The sequence below is a fragment of the Ursus maritimus genome, unplaced genomic scaffold (genome assembly GCF_017311325.1).
Source record: "Ursus maritimus isolate PB19 unplaced genomic scaffold, ASM1731132v1 scaffold_12, whole genome shotgun sequence".
Lineage (NCBI taxonomy): Eukaryota > Metazoa > Chordata > Mammalia > Carnivora > Ursidae > Ursus > Ursus maritimus.
This window is the reverse complement of record NW_024423564.1, coordinates 23,693,888-23,715,208: the sequence shown is the minus strand read 5'-3', so window position 1 is coordinate 23,715,208 and position 21,321 is coordinate 23,693,888. Positions and strand designations below refer to the sequence as shown.

General features: G+C 34.8%; 1 protein-coding gene across 2 annotated transcripts in view; it reads right to left on the bottom strand.

Moving 5' to 3' along the window:
* Window positions 1–21,321, bottom strand: part of DPYD (dihydropyrimidine dehydrogenase) — a 788,358-nt gene that overhangs the window by 357,142 nt on the left and 409,895 nt on the right. For both annotated transcript variants that reach the window (XM_040626997.1, XM_008697678.2), the window contains exon 13: window positions 11,603–11,818. In XM_040626997.1, coding sequence (XP_040482931.1) covers window positions 11,603–11,818 — 216 coding nt within the window. The remainder of the gene's footprint in view (window positions 1–11,602; window positions 11,819–21,321) is intronic.

Genomic DNA, 21,321 nt, shown 5'->3' with positions numbered 1-21,321 from the left:
GAGGGGGAGGGTGTAGTATACAGCAGTGTTTGAACATCTAAATGGTAAAGCATGGGTTGTCTGCTTCTGAAAAATGAGTTAAAAGAGATGCAACTATACCTTGACAAGCCTGCATTCCTAGGATTTGTCAGGGCAAAGCAAATGTAAAGTTTTCCTGTGGACCAGTTAAGGGACCCATATAAAATAAATTAATGTGAGGTCACTCTAAGGTCTATTCAGTAGGGATCCCTGAAAAAGCAAAGAGGTCTCAGCAGAAAAAAGGTAAATAACTCAAGGACTCCTAGGAGTTGTGTAGGGAGTAAGTTATAACCAAAGACTCAAAAGAGCCATAGGGGAGAGTTCCCTAATGGTGGGAGCAATTTCTGAAGAACCCATGATAGCACCCAAGAAAAAAAGAGCCTAAAAATATGTCTCCTAAAGAAGAATATTATATAGCTGTACAAAATTATGTTTATCCAAAAAAGTGAAATCGTTCATTATGAAATAGTGATATTTGCCAGTTTAATATTCACAATAGTGCTAAACAATGCATGACATCCCAAAACACATCTGTCTTACTGATTAGACTAGGGAAAGAGTCAATCAACATGTACTTTCCAGTTCCCTCATTTGCAAAGTCACAGGACCTGCTTTCCAGGGGCTTACATTCAAGAAGGAAAAAAAGAAACAAACACATAAAGAATTCATTCTATCTTACGTCAACTGAACAAAATTTTATAAAAGCTCAGAGACTGAGCAGAAGATAACCACTGGTCAACAACCATTGGATAATCAATGGCCTTTTAATATTTGAGTAGGAAAAGAAATTATCTTAAGGAGGAAAAATGGTAAAATTAAAGTATAGACGACACAAACATTATAAGCCCAGTGATTAGACTGGTTTAATCAGAAAAGAGAAACTGTGTGAGAAAAAGTAGAAGTTATTACTAAAAATGGTGAATGGGAGTTACATTATGATTGGAAGCAAATTTCAAATTGAATTAAATATTCCTCTGCTTAAAACCTCTTCAGGTTCCCTGTTGTCTATACAATCACATTTAAATTCCTAGCCTAACAGGCCTTTCCCATAGTCTCTCCAGCTACTTACACCACCTTGTGATACATATGCTGAATCTTACTTAAGACTTAGCTGCTGAATCTTAAATATGCATGGCACTCTCATGACCATGAATGTCCATGTGCTAGCCTTTCTGCCAAGAATAAAGATGAAGCTCAAATGTAAAGTCTTTTTTCTTTTTAACAATTGGAGGAAACACAAGCAACAGGACAGACTGGACGAAAGATACAATTTAATGATTCTGATGAACTGTCTAAAACCATGCGAGGATCACCTTAGTAGTAGTGATAACTTGATTTCTTCTTCTTTTCCAAATAGTCCCTATAACTTTTATCAGGTATATCATATTGTCTGCCTTCTACATTTTTCCAATACATCTTGTACGTTATAACCGAAGTATGGAATTGTATACTGAGGTTGCTTTCGCCCTCACTGTGCATATCCAATACAGAGTTTTAATAAAAAATTACCTCTTAGAGATGCAAAAAAAAAAAAAAAAAGAGGAAAATACTGCTAATTAAGTAAAATTTTTTGTCTAAGAATCTCTGTTGCCTTACGTCAACACACAGTCTTTTGGTGTATACACTGACCTAGAGTTTAAGTTTTCTAGAGCAAAGACCATTTACACACACACACACACACACACACACACACACACACACACACACTATGAATGATCAGCACCCAACAAATGTTTGTTGAGTGAATGAGATCAAAAAGAGGGCATATAAAGGACATTAGCAAAAGCTCTCAGGATACACCTAAGCTAGACCATATACCTAAAAATGACACTTTACTTGATGATACTTTTAGATAAATTTTAACTTTGAGGGTGAACTGGCAGAAGAGGAATGATAAATTGTTCCAAACATGTGGGCTATCATGGAAAAACTTACAAGTGAGTAAACAGAGCAGAATAAAAAGAGCAGTGGACTTAGCTGAAGTGAAAGAAGCAGATGGAGAAGTCCAGTAAGTAAAGGTAAGTGGTGTATGAAAAGGAAGTTTGGCTGAATATTTCTCTAAAAAAGCAGTCATTTCCTTAAGCATCCAATGACATCTCACTTCAGAAACAGAGGTGATTGAATATGAAGCCAATTTCAAGTCATGTAAGAGAAAGGAGCACAGAGAGCACTGCAATTTAAAACTGAGTAAGTCTTACAACAAAATGGTCAATGGAGGTATGTCTTTAATAAAAACTTGACAGTGAGGTCATCACTGGGTTTTCTATTTAAAGTGTTTCAATGAAGGATAAAGAATATACCTATGTAGTGATGACTAGAATCTTATTAAAAATCAATGAAGAAAATACAAAGGCAAGGAGTGTATTATGGAATTCAAGCCATGTTAATTTCAACCAAGGCTGAATCATCCAAACATAGCCAGAATATGGATATTTTTGACAGTTAAATTAAAAATCTGCAAAGAATTATGTGAGACAGGAAAAGAGTAAAATCAGTTTCTCAATCAGCAGGACTGTACTTTACGAAAATTTCCATTGGCCATAATTACGAGGATTTTCCATTAACCTTGACATGAGTTAATTTAAAACAAAACAAAACAAATAAAACCCCAAAGTTGGAAAGTATTTTCCAATACAGGTTAGGTTCCTCTACTTGCTAACCCAAATCAAAATTGTGCACATCAATTTATATTATTAAAAAGTCTATTTGAGTCTCACCTTGTCCACTCTACCAAAATGATTAACTAATTAACAAGTGTGAAATCACAGCCTGGAATTGAAAAGAGGTGAAGACGTAATTATATTGAAAAATTGACTGGTCTGCTTCATAGTCAACTAGCACAATTGTGAAATAAAAGGTAAAAAAGATTGGGAGCAATTTAAATAACTTTAATAATGTACCTTGTTAAAAATATTACTTTGGCTACAATTAAAGGATTTATAGTTAATATTAGAAGTACATGCATTAGCCTGTATTTGGAAACATCATAATCTATATTTTCTATTGAACAAACAAAGTCTGGCATACATTGCATGGTTGAAAACAATGATTAGTGTAGAACTTTGGGGAAAGATGTGGAATATTTTTTATTAGATTCTAACTTGCAAGATTTAGTTTCCATATTGCAAGTGTACACACAAATGGGCATCCAGGGATACACATGTTCTTTTGCTATTGATGAGATCAGGGTTGCTTCATAGAAAAGCTTGCTAAATAGTCTTGAAGTGAGCATTTGGATGAAATCTCCCACAGGACTATTACATGTGAACTGTAGCCTTTTAATAAACCCGTTCTTTATAATTTGAGGATAAGTCAATTTTAGTAATTTCAATATAATAAATCTAAACAACAACTGAAGAGCCTAACCAGGTGAAAGTCAAACTATTAGTACATGGAAATCACTTATGGTTTTAGAATGTTAAGAGTCTCCCAGATGAGAAGTTTGCATTGAATTTGTTTAAATAATTATAACTCCTCTGTTAATGCATAAGTATATACCATGAGAACAATACTGCAGGATAAACAGAAATTAATTATGCACCAAATTTGAAGCTAGAACTATAACAGGGAAAATAATGCACTGGACAGTTGTTCATTTATTGTTTCATAGACTTTCACGATAATGTAATGTAGAAACTCAATAACGATAAAATAAATCAGTTTGACTTAATGTTTAAAAAGATTCAGATCATTATTTCTAATAAGGCCTTTTAAAATGAGTTACAAGAGTAAACTGTAGTCTATTTTTTTAAAAGATTTTATTTATTTATTTGATAGAGAGAGAGACAGCCAGTGAGAGAGGGAACACAAGCAGGGGCAGAGGGAGAGGAAGAATCAGGCTCCCAGCAGAGCAGGGAGCCCGATGTGGGGCTGGGATCACGCCCTGAGCCGAAGGCAGACGCTTAATGACTGAGCCACCCAGGCGCCCCTAAATTGTAGTCTTTTGTATTGTAATCCAAAGAGAATTATCTGAGCTCTAAAATATTATTACATATTTGTGAAATTTTTCTTAACCGCTCCAAATATTATTTTTAGCATTTATAGTCCTGACAATGTTATTCCTGAATTCCTGTCTGGTTGATAGGTGCTAGCAATTTGTGCAAATGTAGGCAACTTCCTCTCAATTAAGATAATGTGGATCGAAACAAGTTTCTTGAAATCCACATGGGAGAACAGACAACCTACATGGTAAAAAGTCTGCAAACCTTATTATAGAAAAGAAAACAGGACTATTTAGAAAGGAAAAAGAAAAGGCTTGTTGATAGGACATGAGAGCTGTCTCCAAGTAACTGAAGAGCTGTCATGTGGAATTGTGGTTCAAATTAGAATCCTATAATTATTCATTCATCTAACAAGTATGTATTGCATCCTTCCTATCTGCCAGACATAGTTCTTGGCATTGGGCATACAGTAGTAAGAGCAAGAAAGACAACATCCCTCTTATAAACCTTACTTCAAATGGCCAAAACAGAAAGATAAACAAGTAAACAAATACGTGATCGAGAGCATGGTAATTTCATATGGTGGTAAGAGCAGCAAAGGAAAACAAAATACAGAAACGACCAGGGAAATGAGGCACAGGAAGACTGAGTTTTGACTGGTCGGCCCAAACTTCTCTGATGAGGTGATTTTTGACCTGAGAACTGAATGAGAAGCAAGAGCTATATGTATAAGATCCGAGGGCAGAGCCATTCCAGACAGAGCAAACACTAGCAAAACGGCCTAAGAGAGGGAGGTCCCTGCCATGTTGGAGAAGTAGAAAAGGCGGCTAAAGAAAATTGGCACAGAAAGAGACTGGCATTTGACAATGGATGGACAGTGGATTCCCATAAGGTTTTATGATTTTTTTCTTTTTCAAGTTTTTATTAAATTCTAGTTAGTTAACGTACAGTGATATTAGTTTCAGGTGTAGAATTTAGTGATTCATCACTCCCAGAAGGTTTTAAATCAAAAGTCTCTCTCCATGACACTATATATAAAACCAGAATAGAAATAAAATCATAGGTGTTGCTCTGCTTGAGGTAGGGGATAGAAGGCCCTCAGTGCACCTGCTCTGCTGAAATCCAGGTCTCTGGCAAACACTGATGGAGTCAAACTGCCTTCAATTTAGACACAGAATAACAAGACACAGAGAGGGTAAGTTAGAAAATATGCTATAGAGGAAAGCATCTGGATTTGTATCAAATAGACCTTGGTTCAATCCTGGTGCCATGGATGTCAGCCTTTGATAAGAGGAGCTATTTCCATCCTCCCAAATCCTGGTCTGGCCTTGTGACTTGCTCTAACCAACAGAATGAGGGTGGAAATTATATTGTACAACTTCTGAGCCTCAGACTCATTATTTCCACTCTTACTTTTTTAGAATACAGCCACTTTGTGAACAAGCTCCGTGCAGTTTCTTTGAAGATGAGACCATATGGAGATTCAGGCCCAGTTATGCCAGCTGAGGTCCCAAGCACGTGAATAAAGCCATCAAGGACCAGCAGCCACCAAGTCTGTCAACTAACTGCAAATGCATGAGTGAGAACAACTAATGTCACATGGGGCAAAGTCAAGCCCACCCAGCTGCGCCCTGACCAGATTGCCAAACTATAGAACCAAGAGCAGATTACTTGTTGTTTTAAGCTACTAAATTGTGCTTTGATATGCAGCAAGAGATAAGTAATACAGAAATTGGTTATGTTTGCTAACATAACAGAATCTAAAACATGTGGCATTGGCTTTCGAAATGAGAGGGGGGCAGAGACCTCTCTTGGAAAATCAAGAGTAGGCTGTTAGTAAAGGCTGGAAAAATGGTGAACAAACTGTTAGTGGTGGCTTGAAATGCAGTGTGAAAATTGTTATTGGAGACTGGGAAAAGGGTGGCCTGTATTATGTAGTGACAGAACAATTGGCAAGAATATCTCTGGTGATAATTCAGAAGATAGAAAATGTACATAATGTATGTGTGGATCTGACTAAAAGAAATATCTAGACCAAACACTGAAAGTGTCAGTTGAATGTTTCTACTCAAGAATAATAAGGTACTGTAAGAGAGAAAATAGCCAAAAAAGGATATATTTAATTTGCTAAGCAAACTTAGAGGAAAGCAAAAGGGCCCAGGCCTTGCTGTGTTAGAAAATAAAACTATTCTTAGTATTTTTTCTACCCTGGGAGGAAAAGATTTTCAAAGTAAGAAATGACCTTAGGGTAAAGATCACATCAAGAGTGTTGCTATGTGATCCTTTGTTAAGATTTTAGAAAGATTTAGAGCATTTCCTGGTAGATTCTCTCAGGTAGACAATATTGATTCTAAGAATCTTAAAGACATTGTGCCACAGCAGGAAGACATATCCAAAATGGAGAAAGGTCTGTCTCAAAAAGAATTATGAATGTGGCTTTAGGGCATGTAGTCAACCCTTAATAGAGTCAAAAAGTTTTTAAGAAAGTTTTCTGATGACATAACTAAGAACTAGGACTAAAAGGGGCAATTGAAATAGAGAGGATAGAGGTTCTCAACTTTCTATGGCAAGAAATAGGTTGAAAAAGTTACTCAACTACCAAGAATGGCCATTAATGGCCATTTCTTAAAAAAAAAAAACAAAAAAACAAAAAAACAAAAAACCAGAACACAGCTCAGAGGATAGAATAAGAGCCCAGAGGACAGAGCCAATAGCAGGTAGGAACAATGGATTAGGGGACTATTACCAGGGAGCAGAATGGGGTCCTACTCAAGGAACATCCTCTTGCCTCCCACAAGACAACAGAGATAATAAAGAGATGGAGAGAGGGGCTCAGCCATCTCAGCAATTACAGGAATCCAGGTGAGGGTCCATATGTATGAATAAGGCTATCTTGCCATTCCCTGGGCATCCCTCCAACTGACTGAAAATGCATGAATGAGCCCAAGTGACACCTTGTGAAGCAGAACTGCCCACATGAGCTCAGCCAAATTGCCAATGTACATGATTGTGAGCAAATAAACAATTATTATTCTAAGTCCTGGGCAATTGGTTTAACTTTCTCACTCTATTATATCATATGAAAAAAAACTTAAAAAATACTATCTTATAGGGATATCATGAAGATTCAAAGAATAACTTTTGAAAAAACATTTGCCAATGTCTGTACTTTCTAAGCACTCAATAAATGGTCACAAATTATCAGTAATGATAATTCTAACAACAACAATGTAAAATATAGAACAACTTATGCAACGTAGTGATTTAGAAGCAGCTTTGGACAGACTGGCCAGGCCAAAGTTGTTTTCCCTAGATGTTACTGCCTCTCCGTACTTGTTAGCCTTTCTCTAGGGTATTTATTTACTCGGGGGAAGGGGGGGGGGGACCCAAAACACCATATAAAAATCAACAATTCATTAGACTAATTTATTCCATGGTGTCTCTGAGGGCAGAACTATAAAACATGGATGGAACTTTTGAGAAAGGCCAATCTGGGGTCAATTAAAGAAGATATTCCTAAAATAGGGTTTTCCATACTTACAACAGGCTGCATTGCCTTAAAGATCTAGCATATTTCTTGTTACTAAAAGCACTCCAAAACAAGTTACATTTATTCTGTCACAGCTATTGACACATAAGCTTAGATAGTTGGCCAGATGATTTTTATTTCCCTTCCTAAAATTGTGCACTACATACTCTGTTTTCTCAAAAATTCTTTATATTTTAAAGACTCTCAAGTCTTAAAACACTACCCATGCATTTAAAAACTCCACTGACATTTTCATTTTCAGACATGTATAGATGCACTACAGAAAGCAACATGGGATATGAAAATTTTAAATTGGCCTTTTCTCCTTTGATTGAGATCAATACTCAGAACAGTCAATTTTTTATGTGTTAACTGTCTGTTCATATGACCGAAAAAAAGAAACTCAATATGCTTTTGCCAAAAATCCATTTATTCATTTATTGATTAATTTATCCAACGAATTCTTATGAAACATTTATCAAACTCTTCCTGTACACTAAGCATTGGGTTATGTGGTATAAGGTTGTATTTTATGGAAAAAGCTGCTATCAATACTTGATTCCAAAGAAATAATGAAGAACCTTAAATATTTCTCAGTTTTTAGTTTTTGGTATTTTATGTTGAGATACTCACTATATGTGCACCTGTTTGTCTAATCATCTGATACTTATTAAAACAAAATATATGCAACTTATTAAAACAAAATATATGCATTCAAGATATCTTCTCACTAGAAATCAATCACAAGTTTGTTCTAATATCTATACTACATAGCTTAAAAATGAAGTGAATTTTTGCCTACGTTTGAATTTGATTTGGAAAAATAATAAACACTTCTGAGTTTATCTATCTATGTAGTGATAAAGATACATGCAACTTGCAGTTACAAATTACATATTTGTAGTATATAATATGTAGATGCCCGAGAGAACAAAATTTATGATATAATTCACAAAAATAAAATCTTTTTATCTATTCCTATCAGTATAATGTGGACATAAGTCAGGAGGTTCTTTTATGTGCAGTCTAAATAATTTTTAATATTACCAGTTAAACAGAGCATTTCCCTGGCTTGTCATGATAGCTTAGCTTTAATTAAGCTTGACATTGATTTCTCTCCCACCTTTTTTTATCTAAACATGAATGCAATATATACATATATGTAAAAATAATTTTTAACTATATTTTCAATATCATTTTATGATGATATTTTAAATATCATCTTTATAAAACATAAACAGAATCTCAAGAAAGGTAATCTCCATATTTTGGGACATTCCAGGGAAGACTGATTTGGGAAGGAAGAACATAGTTAATGAAAGCCATCTTTGATGTTATTTAACACAAAAGCAAACACAGATCTTTTTATATTTGACATTAAAAATCTGATCATTTGCCTCCCTAAAGAAACCACGTACAGCTTTTATACAGACTGCACAGTAAAGAATAATAATATTTCTGTTTACTGAGATATCAACTGGCATTTCACTGTAAGTCAATGGTCTATCGTTGCTACAGCATATTAGACCTCAATCTGGCATCTACAAATGTCAAGAGTATAAAAAAAAGTATAGGATGAAAATCAAAAGCATGTTCCGAACTCCCAAAAAAATAAAAAAAAAGGGAAACAAAGTTCACCTAAACATATTTGCTGCAGAAATCAGTGCAATATTCAGCTGCCAATCTAGAAAAACAACGAGGGAGCCACCCTGTCAGTAGGACAGGATAATAAAATTTCCAGCAGATGTTCAGGCAGGGCTCTAATTTTTACTGAACTCCCTTGGTAAGCATTTAATTTCTTTATCATATGCAGGCTCGGCAAATTGTACTTCATCAAAACTGTATCTTGAAATATTAATATTTCATATGATAACAAAACTTCATAGAATAACCTTTGTCATATTAAGAGCATCCAAATTTCAAATGTCAAGATTTTGAATTTTAATACATTTTAAGTAGATTCTTGAATTGGCATAATAAATTATAATAAGGCTAATCTAAATTGGTATGCTATAATGTCACACAAATGTATAGTACATACAATATTTTAATAGATGTCTTTAGTAAGAGGCTGTGGGGAAAACGTGTTTCTACCTACTGAGTTGTATGCTACAACATTTCATCAGTCAGAAAGCACAGATGCTCATAAGACAATTTCACATTCACAACAGGTTTAATCACTAATTAGGGACAATATAAGAAAACAAAACAAAAACCCTAGATCTCTACGAAGCAAACTGACTACTTTGCAAAACCATGTATGGGAAACAATTGCTTTTGAAAATGGCATTATATAAGCCTAAGGTAGCATCATTATTTATGTCATTATAATCTGCAAAAATACATTTAAAATAGTCTTTGTACAACTATTGTGCTCTACGCACCATCAAAGCAAGTAACAGAGGGCTTCCTAAAGCCCCCAACATTATGTTTTATATGCCAAATTTAATTTGCATTTATTCCTTACTCTCCCTTTGAACCAGCATCACAGACTTGTGAATTGATAGATTAAATTCAAATTGGAGGTTTAGAAGGAAGTTAGCTTCCACATTTATTTCTGCTGGTGATCCTAATAAAGGCAACTGCTCCCAGGTTACTGAAAGAGACAGCATCACAAATCAATGCATGTCACCAACAGAGTAAAGACAGATGTCTCTGATTAATCAGAATTCAATTTTTTGCAAGCAAACAGCAAATTCAAAGCAAACACTTTTTTCCCTNNNCTTCACTTGTACCTGATTAGCCAACTATTTCTGTTTACATATAAAATTTTTAAAACAGTGTAACTAATGTAGTCATTAAATGGTATCAGAGACTCAGTTTTTCTCAACGGATTAAACATTTGATTACAGCTTCTGAGTTATTCTTAAAGGATGAATTGAAACAAAGACAAATATACTATCAATATGCTACAAAGCTGTAAACAATTGATTAATGATATTCTAAAGCTAAATCCAGTAAGTTCTGGTTATTTTTACACTTTACTTAACCAAAGTATTTCTAAACATTCAGCCAATTTATTTGAAAAAGAACCTCCCGTTAGTTATTTAAACCAAAAAACATTTATGAAATTTTTTATGCCCTGGTTTTTCTAACTTTTGAGGATTCTCTAGATTTTCTTCATCACACTTAAACATAGCATCTTGTAAAGCTGTCAGAATAAGACAGCTGTAATGTTTTAGCCATACTAATGCCAGCTATTGATCCTAGTAAGAGGAGAAAGAAGGAGAGAATGTGCTTAATGGGGCATATTTGTTCTCTATTATTCTCTTTGCCTACGGATAAGGCTGATTTAAATAATGATACACTTTTCTCAGTCACTAGATTCACACATTCTTATACATTAATTATTACTAACTACCAGTTAGTAGTAAATACATTGATAGATTTAGCATTTAACATTTTATCAATAAAGGATCTAAGAATGTTAAATTCTGCTGTGCTTTTCTAATTCAAAACCATATAAGAATGCAACCTTCTATTGTATAATTCATACTACTTTAAAAACATGAATTTATATGCTTTGCATACTTCAAAGAATTAATCTCAACCGTAATATGTACTTTATTTTCTACTAAGTATGTCCACTTATGGTGTGAGTATAAAGTCATAATGCCAAATTAAATTCAGGTATATGTACTTTGAAAAAAGTGACTGTATTTAAAATTTCAAGAAGAATCTTATTACCAGCACAAATGAGGTACACAGAGTGATATTTTTTGACATGAACTGGGTCCCAGGATTACGTCCAAACCAAATACATAGTCTAACTTTGAGTTCAGGCATATGTCCTCATTCACACACATCCAGAAATCACAAAATAATTAATGCCAAAATAAGAATTCATGAGTTTGTGATTATTACATGAAATAGCCACTTTTGTATTATACATATATTTTGATGCTTCCCAGACAAAACAAAATGGGAAACACACGCCCTTCCATGGGACAGAAAGATCGGAAAGAAAATAAAAACTAACTTGTACTAATAGGTCTTGTCCAGGAGTTGAGTTACTATTATTTCTTGGTCAGGAAAATCTTACCATTATAATATTTATGCTCTAATTAAAGTACATGATAGACATTTAAACATGACTTCAAAAATATTTTCTTACCTTATCAAGAGAGAAAGTTTTGGTCAGGGCAAAACCCCATCCAGCTTCAAAAGCTCTTCGAATCATTGATGTACTGGTAGCTGGAGTTGCACTAGCAAGACCAAAAGGATTTATAAACTTCAGTCCAGCCATTTCCACACTAATGTCCACCAGATCAATGGGAGTGTAAAAGAGGGGCAGTTCAGGCTTGGCAGAAACCGAAGCTCCATATTGTGACTGCAAAAAACAAACAGTCAATAATTGTTCTTGCATCAGATCTGATCTTCCCATATAATCTTTTACAAAAATCACTCCAACACAGCACTCGAATAAATATAGATTACGTTGGTCTGTTTACAATGATGAAAACTGGCAAAAAAAAAGTCAGCAGTGAACCAAATTCACATAATATCATCTTTTCCTGATTTAGAAGGCATTATAGAGAGTATTACCAGAAATAAAATCAATTAAATAAACGAAAAACTCTATTGAAAACATAAAGAGATTCAAAAGGGAAAAATTTCAGAATTTATCTCCCTGGTCCTATAAACCAGCCTTTTTGTACTTAATTTGTGGAAATGTCTTTAGTGCTCAGAGATACGGGCAACAGCAAGTCAGGAGGCCTAAATTCAATTTCCAGTAGTCTCACTTCTGTTTATGAGATTTTAGGAAAGCCACCTAATATGTCCATGTCTTTTTCTCCTCTACCGTTTTCAGTAGAGCAGCAGGAATGCTGGTTGCCTAATTTCCTACCTCACAGGGGTACTGGAAAAGGCAGCAGATCATAAGCCACAGGAAGACAAATAATTTGGAAAGTGGGGACTGTACTCATGTGCAAGAGGAGAGTTTCTTTTTTCAGACCCCAAGCTGGTACCAAAACAGTTAATGTCAGGAAACCTTCAACTGGTTCTCAAAACTGGAAAATTACCTTTGTTAAAGGAACGCTGTGATAACGTTACCTTGCATTCTGAAAACACTTAATGCAAAGTGCATGGCACACAGAAGAGCGTAGGCACTTGCTAAATGTTGTCTCTTCCTCACTGGGGAGGTTATTAAAGATCTCATCATGCCTTTGGTTTATAAAGTATCTCTGTCTCTTTCCTTTTCCCCCTCCTTCCTTTTCTTTCTGTTTATCTCTGAAAGACAAATAATACTGGCAAATATAAAAAAAAGGATGAATTTTCTAAGCCAAACTGAATGGATAGGGCTAGTTAATTCCAAAGTAAGAACTCCTTTCCCTTGTGAACCATCACTCAAAGGAAAAGTTGTTTGAGCATAACTTTAATTTTATAGGAGTGTGTCTTATGTAGATAAAAATTGCCATGACTTGCATACAAATTATTTCTGGACCTCCACCATTTATAATGCAAAGTAAAGTTCACTTAATATGTAAAAAGGCATAAAACTTGTCAATTGAAAGAGTAATGTGTCTCCTGCATCTACAAAGAGGTGCCTGATCACATCAAAGCTTCAACTATGGCAGGCATCTTCTGCCAGGAATATTCTGGGTTTCAAGGTACATTTCTGAATATCGGTCAGTCCTTTTGTGAATATAATTTCTCCTGTCCTCATGTGGAATTGTAATACTATTAACAAGATTAGCAAAGACAAAAGGTATAATGTTTAATACAGGGAATATGTTAATTTGATCTCTCTGTGTGTGTGTGTGTGTGTGTGTGTGTGTGGTGTGTCTATGTGAATTTGTACAGGGGATACAAGAGGGGAAAAACATCTTTGATGTGATTTTCTCAGCTATGTAATCATAGTTTAAATTGCATCAGGCAAATTTAGGTTAGACTAAGGAAGACTTTCCGGACACCATGGACTGGTCAACACTGGGAAAAATCTCGATGTACTTTTCCTATCTGAGGAATCTTAGAAATTTCAGGCAAGTTTGTGTCTGATGCTAGTAGCAGAAATGCATATGATTCCATATTCTTATTTAGATGAATGACACTACTAGTTTTCTTCTCTTTTTAAGGTTTTGCACTGGAATATCTAATCTCCTCAATCTTACAGATGAATTTGTTTATTATAATCACAGCTATATGGCGTCAGGCAACAGCCCACGGAGGCAGATACAGATGCATAGTTCCACTTGCATGTCTTAATTTATGTAGTTTAAAATAAATAAGGCATTGCCCTGAAATCCTTAAGACAGTTGCTGCCTTAATACTAAAAAGGGAATGATGTAGACAAACTTCCCAAGATTTTCCTTAAGCTTCAAAACAAAAATATAAAACAAACAAACCAAAGCAAACAACAAAAAATAAGCAGACACATAAAACTCTTTCAAATGAGAAGTATAGCGTCTTATAAAATAGGCATTTTTTATCGACAAAAATACTACTGATATGTATGCATATATGATGTAATCTAAAATCTTTACTTGTAATTGGCAGTTGTTTTTCATATTGCACATGCGGGGTTTTTGTTTTGTCTTTGAGACTTTTCACCACAGTGTGGCGCTACAGCAACCCAGTCTGTCCCACCTCATAATTTACTCATGCCCAATGTATGCTTCCTTTTCTGAAGTTTAAAAGCCTGTTCCCCTCTGTACCCTTCCTCAGACAACGTAAGCATTTCAAATTTCAGCTCTCACCACGAAGCTAATTCCTCCTAAATCCCATTCATAACCTTCAAACTCAGATTTCCAAGAGGCTTCAAGACTTTTGGATATGGATATTTTGCTGTTACTTCAAACTCAACTGCTTCAAATTCTATCTCATATTCTCTTCTAAAGAATATGTTATCCAGATTTTCAACTTCAGACAATACTATTTTTCCAGTCATCCAATAGTGTTAGTAAATAACAGTTGTCATTAACAGCCTAGATTATGTTAACTATACTGGAATTAAAATAAAAAAACTTAATTTAAAAAAAGAAAGAAACAACTTAGATGTTGAGCAATGAAGATTAGTTCACCAATAATACTACTGTAAAAAGGAATGTTATATTGGCATCAGACTGATGCAGAAACTGATGCAAGAAAAAAAAAGTACTGACATGAAAGAGTGTTTATCCTGTATAAGTGAAAAACTGGTGGGTTAACATTATATGTAAGTCCAAAAGTTTTCAGTAAAAAATAAGGAAACAAATAAATATTCAATATATATATTTATTATAATAGTATATGTTATTTTGTGTAGTGCCATATGTCACTCTGTTTACTAATCTATCATAAAGAGTAAATATCAATATGTTAACTAGTGTTATCTGAACTGGGTGGGGTTGGGATGGCATTTAATTTTTAAATTTTTGCTCATTTTATCTTTAATACTTTCAATACTGAACATAAATTAATTTATATGAAACAAGTAGAATTAAAGGTATACTAAAACAATTTTCTAAAAGAATCAATGAAAAACCAGTAAGTGAAGATCGAGGTAAATAGATGACTTGTTAGCTTCCTCCACAGATTGTCCCAAATCAATCCTTTTAGCTATATTTAATATTATATATAAACTTAACAACATTTAGAACTAGAACAATCAAAGAGATGACCAACCTTAAAAGCTTTATTTTATAAAGAGAAAGCTAAAGGTAAAGGAGGTTAAGTGAGTACCTATAAGTTTATTCAGCTAGGGGCAGAGCCAGAATAAAGTGTGTATTTTTCTATTTTGTTGGTTGATTGTCCTTCTACCACCTTAAGCCATCTCTCAGAAATCAAATGTTTCAGTCATTCTTCCTCAAAAATACTGTGTGCCATCCTGCCTCTGCACCCTTTCCCATTCCATCTCTCTCTTCTCTACCTACATAAAATTTCCCAAGCTGAAGCACTTCCTGACCACTGGTAGATAAATAATTTTATCTGGACTACTCCTAAGGCATAAAAAAAATAACATTATTTCAATTTTTTAGTTACACTGAAAATATTTGGTTATATGTTTAATCACTAAAATGCTAAAACTTATCCACATATTCAGGAAATCGAATTCAAATTTCTTTTCTTGGCATATACTGATTGCTTCCATAACGTAATGCCCATGAACTCAGACACAATTCTTAACATTCATACAAAATTATTTTTGCTCATGTATTTATTGAGAGCTTGACGTTATAGAGATGAACAGAACAGACAGGTCTCTGGAGCTCATGAACAGAAGAATGCAAATAAAGCTACCAACCAACCAATACAGAATTAAAACCACAGATAGTTCATCACACTGCTACATGTCTCCATGCATTACTTCATGTATTTCCACCGTATTTCCACCGACCTAACATATAATCCAAGTCTTTCTTCACCCATCAAATGACTATTCATTTTTCCAAACTCAGATCATTCATGCCAGTAGATGCTTCCTGGGGCATTTACTTAATGCATTCCATATCCATGTCTAATATATCATACTGTCATCTCTGCTCTGCTGCAATTTAAAATATGCCTGTACCTCAGTAGTCATCATACTGGGCTGTACATGCTAATTTTCTCTTCAAACAGAACATAAGCTCCTTGAGGGCAGTGATCATATCTTATTCAAATCAGTATCTCCATTAGAATTAGAAATATATGTAATATACATAATTGTATTATATACTATATATATATAAAATACTCTTAAAGGCAATTCTGCCCCCTTAGAGACAAAGGTAAATAAAATCGCCTTTCCACATGGCAACCCTCAGATATGTTTTAAAGAACTATCATATTCTTTCCAAATCTCCTTTTCCCCCAGGCTAAGCATTTATAGCTTCATAATTACTTTTCATACACAGTGCTTTTCGACATTTTCATTGTCCTTTGTTGGATATCTCATTTATCTTTTATGTTCTGAAATTGAGAACTGTGCTAACATAGATGAAAGGGTTAAATACAAAAACCTGAATTTATGTGATTTCCTCTTTCCTTTCTCTTTCTAAAACAGGAACTGCCTTATAATCTGGACATTACCACGATTTCTTTGGTTGTTCAAAACATACCTAAAGGAAACACACACACAAAAAAAAACCCAAAAAACAAAAATCAAAAAACCAAAAAACCCTGTAGAATCAAAAGAGGCTAAAGTGATAAGTAATTGAGAGGAGGACAGAGGGGGGAGGAAAAGTTAGAGATTAAGGAAAAGTGATATGTGGAGCAGATTTTTAGAGTGTAAAGGTAATAAGTGATATTTCTTCTATAGAAGCCATCGTCAGACATTAAGAGACACTGCACATGAGAGGGATGTCTAAAGATGACTTTTTAGAAAGTTTGCTTTTTCTCTCTCAGAATTTTTTAAGGGGAGACTGAGTGAAGATTTTAGTCACTTAAAATTCCATGTAAAAAAATTATCTGCAGGACATGCATAAACCATGAGAGGTCCCAAATTTATATGGGTTACACTTAAATTTTCTCATTTCATTTCCACCTACAAAATCCTTCAAGGCTCTTCACTACCTCCAGAAGATAGCACCAGCTCCTTAGCATTATGTAAGCCTGGGTGTGATCTGGGCTCTTCCCCACTCCCCACACTTTCTAATCTCCTTTTTCACCCTTTCTAATCTCATCTACTACCACTCCCTCACAATATTTTATGCTTTCATTTATTAAACTACTTATAATTTCTCAAACAAAACAATATCATTAATGTACCTATGCATTTTGAGTCCCCCCCACCCCCCGCCCAAATGTCCATTTCTGTCTGGCTTTTCTGCTTTGAAAATCCCAACCAATCTTCCAAGACTCAGTCCTGTTGTCATCTTGACCACGAAACTTGCCTGCCTATCCACAAGCAAAGTTTTTCCCTTATCATACTCTGCACTTGTTTGTTTCCATGTATGTGTCTCCTACCTAATTTAATTGAAGCGCCTAGCATAAGACTTGGCAGAAAGATGCTCAAAATATTAGTTGAATATGTCAGATTAGTGACCTTTACTTAATCTCTTTTTTACATCAGTCCCCAGTAAGATGATAATCACTTTACATGAAATCATCATCAAATGCATTCCAGATATATATTCCATTATTCTATGATTCTAATCTAGACTAACATTCAACTGTTACCATTGGAAGACTGTTGAGTTTAGCAAAAGCACTAAAAAGAATTATTTAATGCAATCATAAATAACTATTCTGGACAATTAAGTTACAAGGTAAATGTATGCATTCTATATCACGACAAACTGACAAACATTTACTGACCTCACAATTTTGCCAGGAACCAGTTCAAAATGAAACATTTTTCTGCCCCACATGATTTTTAATTTCTGGCTTAGAATGGATTTGTTTGATTGCAAGCAATAGAAACTAGCCGAAGCGGCTGTTAAGAGCGAGGGTACAGAAGCATCTCATGAAACGCGGGAATGCAGCTAAGCCTCTAGGAAAGGCTGGGGATCCTCATGGGAAGCAATATGATCTGTCCTTCTCTCTCTCTACTCCTCTATGTGCTTCTAGTTTATTCTTCTGTCTCTGCCAATGGCTTCCTCTGATTCTTTATGCAGAATGGTTGCGATTCTATAGGGCCAGCTCAGTCCTTTTTAACTCTACCTATTAAAAACAATTGAAGAGTTTTAAAAATCCTGATGTCCTGGTCAGACAGACTCCACACCAATTACATCAGAATGGCATGGAGTAGAGCTCAAGCATTAGTAGTTTTTGAATACTCTCCGAGGAATTGAACTGTGCAGCCAAGGCTGAGAATCACTTCTTTAGCCATGTCAATGCTCCCCCTAATTCCTAAATCTCAAGTGAGAAATTCAAGTTTGGCCATGATCACATTATATGTTTACGTTATTAAAATAAACGGCTACCAGGGGCCTGTTCAAGAGAATAAAGTATTATTATAAGATGCGCAGATACTCTAAAAAGTTCCCATATGGGGACTTCTATCTGCTTATACAGTAACAATTCTGACAGCCATCATTACATTGTCCAAATATCGAGGCCTAGCACACTTAATTTATTCTCACTAAGATACTTGTGCACTAGTAAAGAATACTTATGTCAGACCCAGCGAGAAGTGTTTTGTACTTACTCACTCCTTATGATCACAGCTCTTCAAATTAGACATTATTCTCCTACTGAAAATGAGGGAAGTGAGGCTCAAAGAAAATAAGCAACTTTTTCAAGGATAGGAAGCCAATAAGTAATAGAGCGAGACTTGAATTCAAAGCTTACACAGCCTACCTTACATCAAGCTGCTCTTATTTACATAAATGATATTCTTCTAAAGTATTAATGTCCTCAAAATTGGAAACTGATCTGAAAATTATTCATGATGGTTTGATTGAACACACACAACATATGTACACACATACAAAAATCTACTGTCAAAAATAAAAAGTATAGGGGTGCCTGGGTGGCACAGCGGTTAAGCGTCTGCCTTCGGCTCAGGGTGTGATCCTGGCGTTATGGGATCGAGCCCCACATCAGGCTCCTCCACTATGAGCCTGCTTCTTCCTCTCCCACTCCCCCTGCTTGTGTTCCCTCTCTCGCTGGTGGTCTCTATCTCTGTCAAATAAATAAATAAAATCTTTAAAAAAAAATAAAAATAAAAATAAAAAGTATATTCCATTCAGATAGTGATAAGATAATCAAGTATAATGCCTTTCATTTCAGAATGAAAATAAAAACAAATACAATCTTAAACTATAATGGCCTATTATTTTATTATTACATTATTACTCTCTATCACTGGTATTCTCCTACTATACCTGGCTGGGTCATAGAATTATACACAGAGAAATTTGCATGTATAATGATTATGTTGTTGAGGAAAAGCAAATCACATCATAATTATGTATCCCAATTGCATTTTTCCCTAATTTATTTTACTAGAATGAAAATTAAAAAAAAAAAACAAAACACTGTTAAAAGCAAGACTATTGGTAGTGTTATATTTGATTGAAGAAGAGAAAATAACTACCACTACGTTCCTTCCAATTTAAAATCATCAGCTTTCACTTACTCATTTTATTTATATTTCATTGTGATGTAACTACAATGGTCCCTATCTTGGGGTACAGCTGCTCTAGAAGCATCCATTCTGAGATTATTTTAAGGCAAAGAATAAATAACATCGTATAGCTACTTAGGACTAGATTAATTCATAGGCTGGATTTATGCATTAATTAACTCCAGGTCAGTTACTTTGCCCTTTGAAGAAATATCTATTGAGGGGAAAAACTGGCAAAGCAGAAATTAATTTGGATTAGCTGCTTCCATGGTGGAAAGGCCTAGGTAGAGTGATTACAATTATGACATAAAATCAGATTTCATTTCTCATTTTGAGAAATTACTATTTGTAATGAAAATTTTAGAAAAGATATGAGGCTACAGAAAAGTTTCTAAAAAATAATGATCCCATTTTATTCACTTCTTTAAAGGATTATATTCACATTGCTCTTAAGAAGATATTTGTAACCTGAGTGCAGAATTAGGCTACAAAATTAAACATTAACTCAAATCCATGTGATCTTTTTCTTCATCTAAATTGACCTCCACCCCCAACTACCAGCTCTTAAGCAACTTAAGGTAGTATCATGCAAAAATTCCTCCTCTTCAGGAAAAAAACTATTCCTCCCCCAGTTTTCCCCATTTACTTTATGACACTACCATTCATTTAGCTTAAGCCAAAAAGCTGTGTATTATTCCTGATACTTCTTTTCTTTCATTCCCCATTTTTCTTCTACCAGCAAATCTAATGACTCTATCTTCAAAATACATGAATCCACATACTTCTATCTATACTCATTGCCATAATTATCTCTTACTGGGATTATTTCTTACTGTTTTTTCCATTTTCCTTGCCTTCTACTAGAGTCTACTCTTTACTTTGCACCAGAGCCTTTTAAAAACACAAATTTGATTGTTTAAAACTTTTCATTCATTTCTCATTGCATTTTGTTAATATTCAAACTCTTAATGCCTCTCATGAACTGGTCCTGTCCCCCTATCCAAATTGACCTATTATGCCACTATCTATGTTAATAAACCTATCAGTCACATATGACTTCCACTAAACTCTATCTTTCCCTGGGTGTTTGCAATTGCTATTCCCTCTTCCTGGCATGCTCTTTTTTTTTAATCCTTGTTTCCATTTAAACTTTACTCCCACTGCCAGTTACCAGCTCTTTTAGCAATTGCTATGGACTGAACTGAACTGTATTCCCCCAGAATTCATATGTTGAAGTCCTAACACCAAAGTGATATTCTTTTGAGATTGGGCTTTGAAGAGTAACTTAAAGTTAGATGAGGTCATGGAGGTAAGGCCCTCATGATGGGATTAGCAGCTCTATAAGAAGAGACACATGTGAGGACACAGTGAGAAGGCAGCCATCTACAGCTAGGAGAACTCTCACCAGAACCTAACCATGCTGGTACCTGATCTCAGACTTGCAGCCTCTCGAATTGGGAGAATATAAATTTTGAGTGCGTAAACCACCTAGTTTATGGTATCTTGTTATGGCAACCCGAGCTGAATAATACAGCAACCTAGGGTAGAATCACCATAAGCCAAGTGAACTTGTAAAATGTGCTTCCTAAAGCTCATGTGTCCCATGATCTAAAATGCTTGCTAGCCATTTTTGATCTTTTCCACAATACTTACGAAGTGCTTACTCTATGGTAGGCATTGTGACCAGGTGCTAAAAACATAGCAGTAAATAAAGTACATTTTCTGATCTAATGGATTTTCCATTACAGGGTGATGATGAGAGAAGGAACAAAAACACAGATGAGTGTGTGTGTGTGTGTGTGTGTGTGTGTGTGTGTGTAATGTTGTGATTTGTAATTAGAAAAATATATTTGGTCTTCATCGTA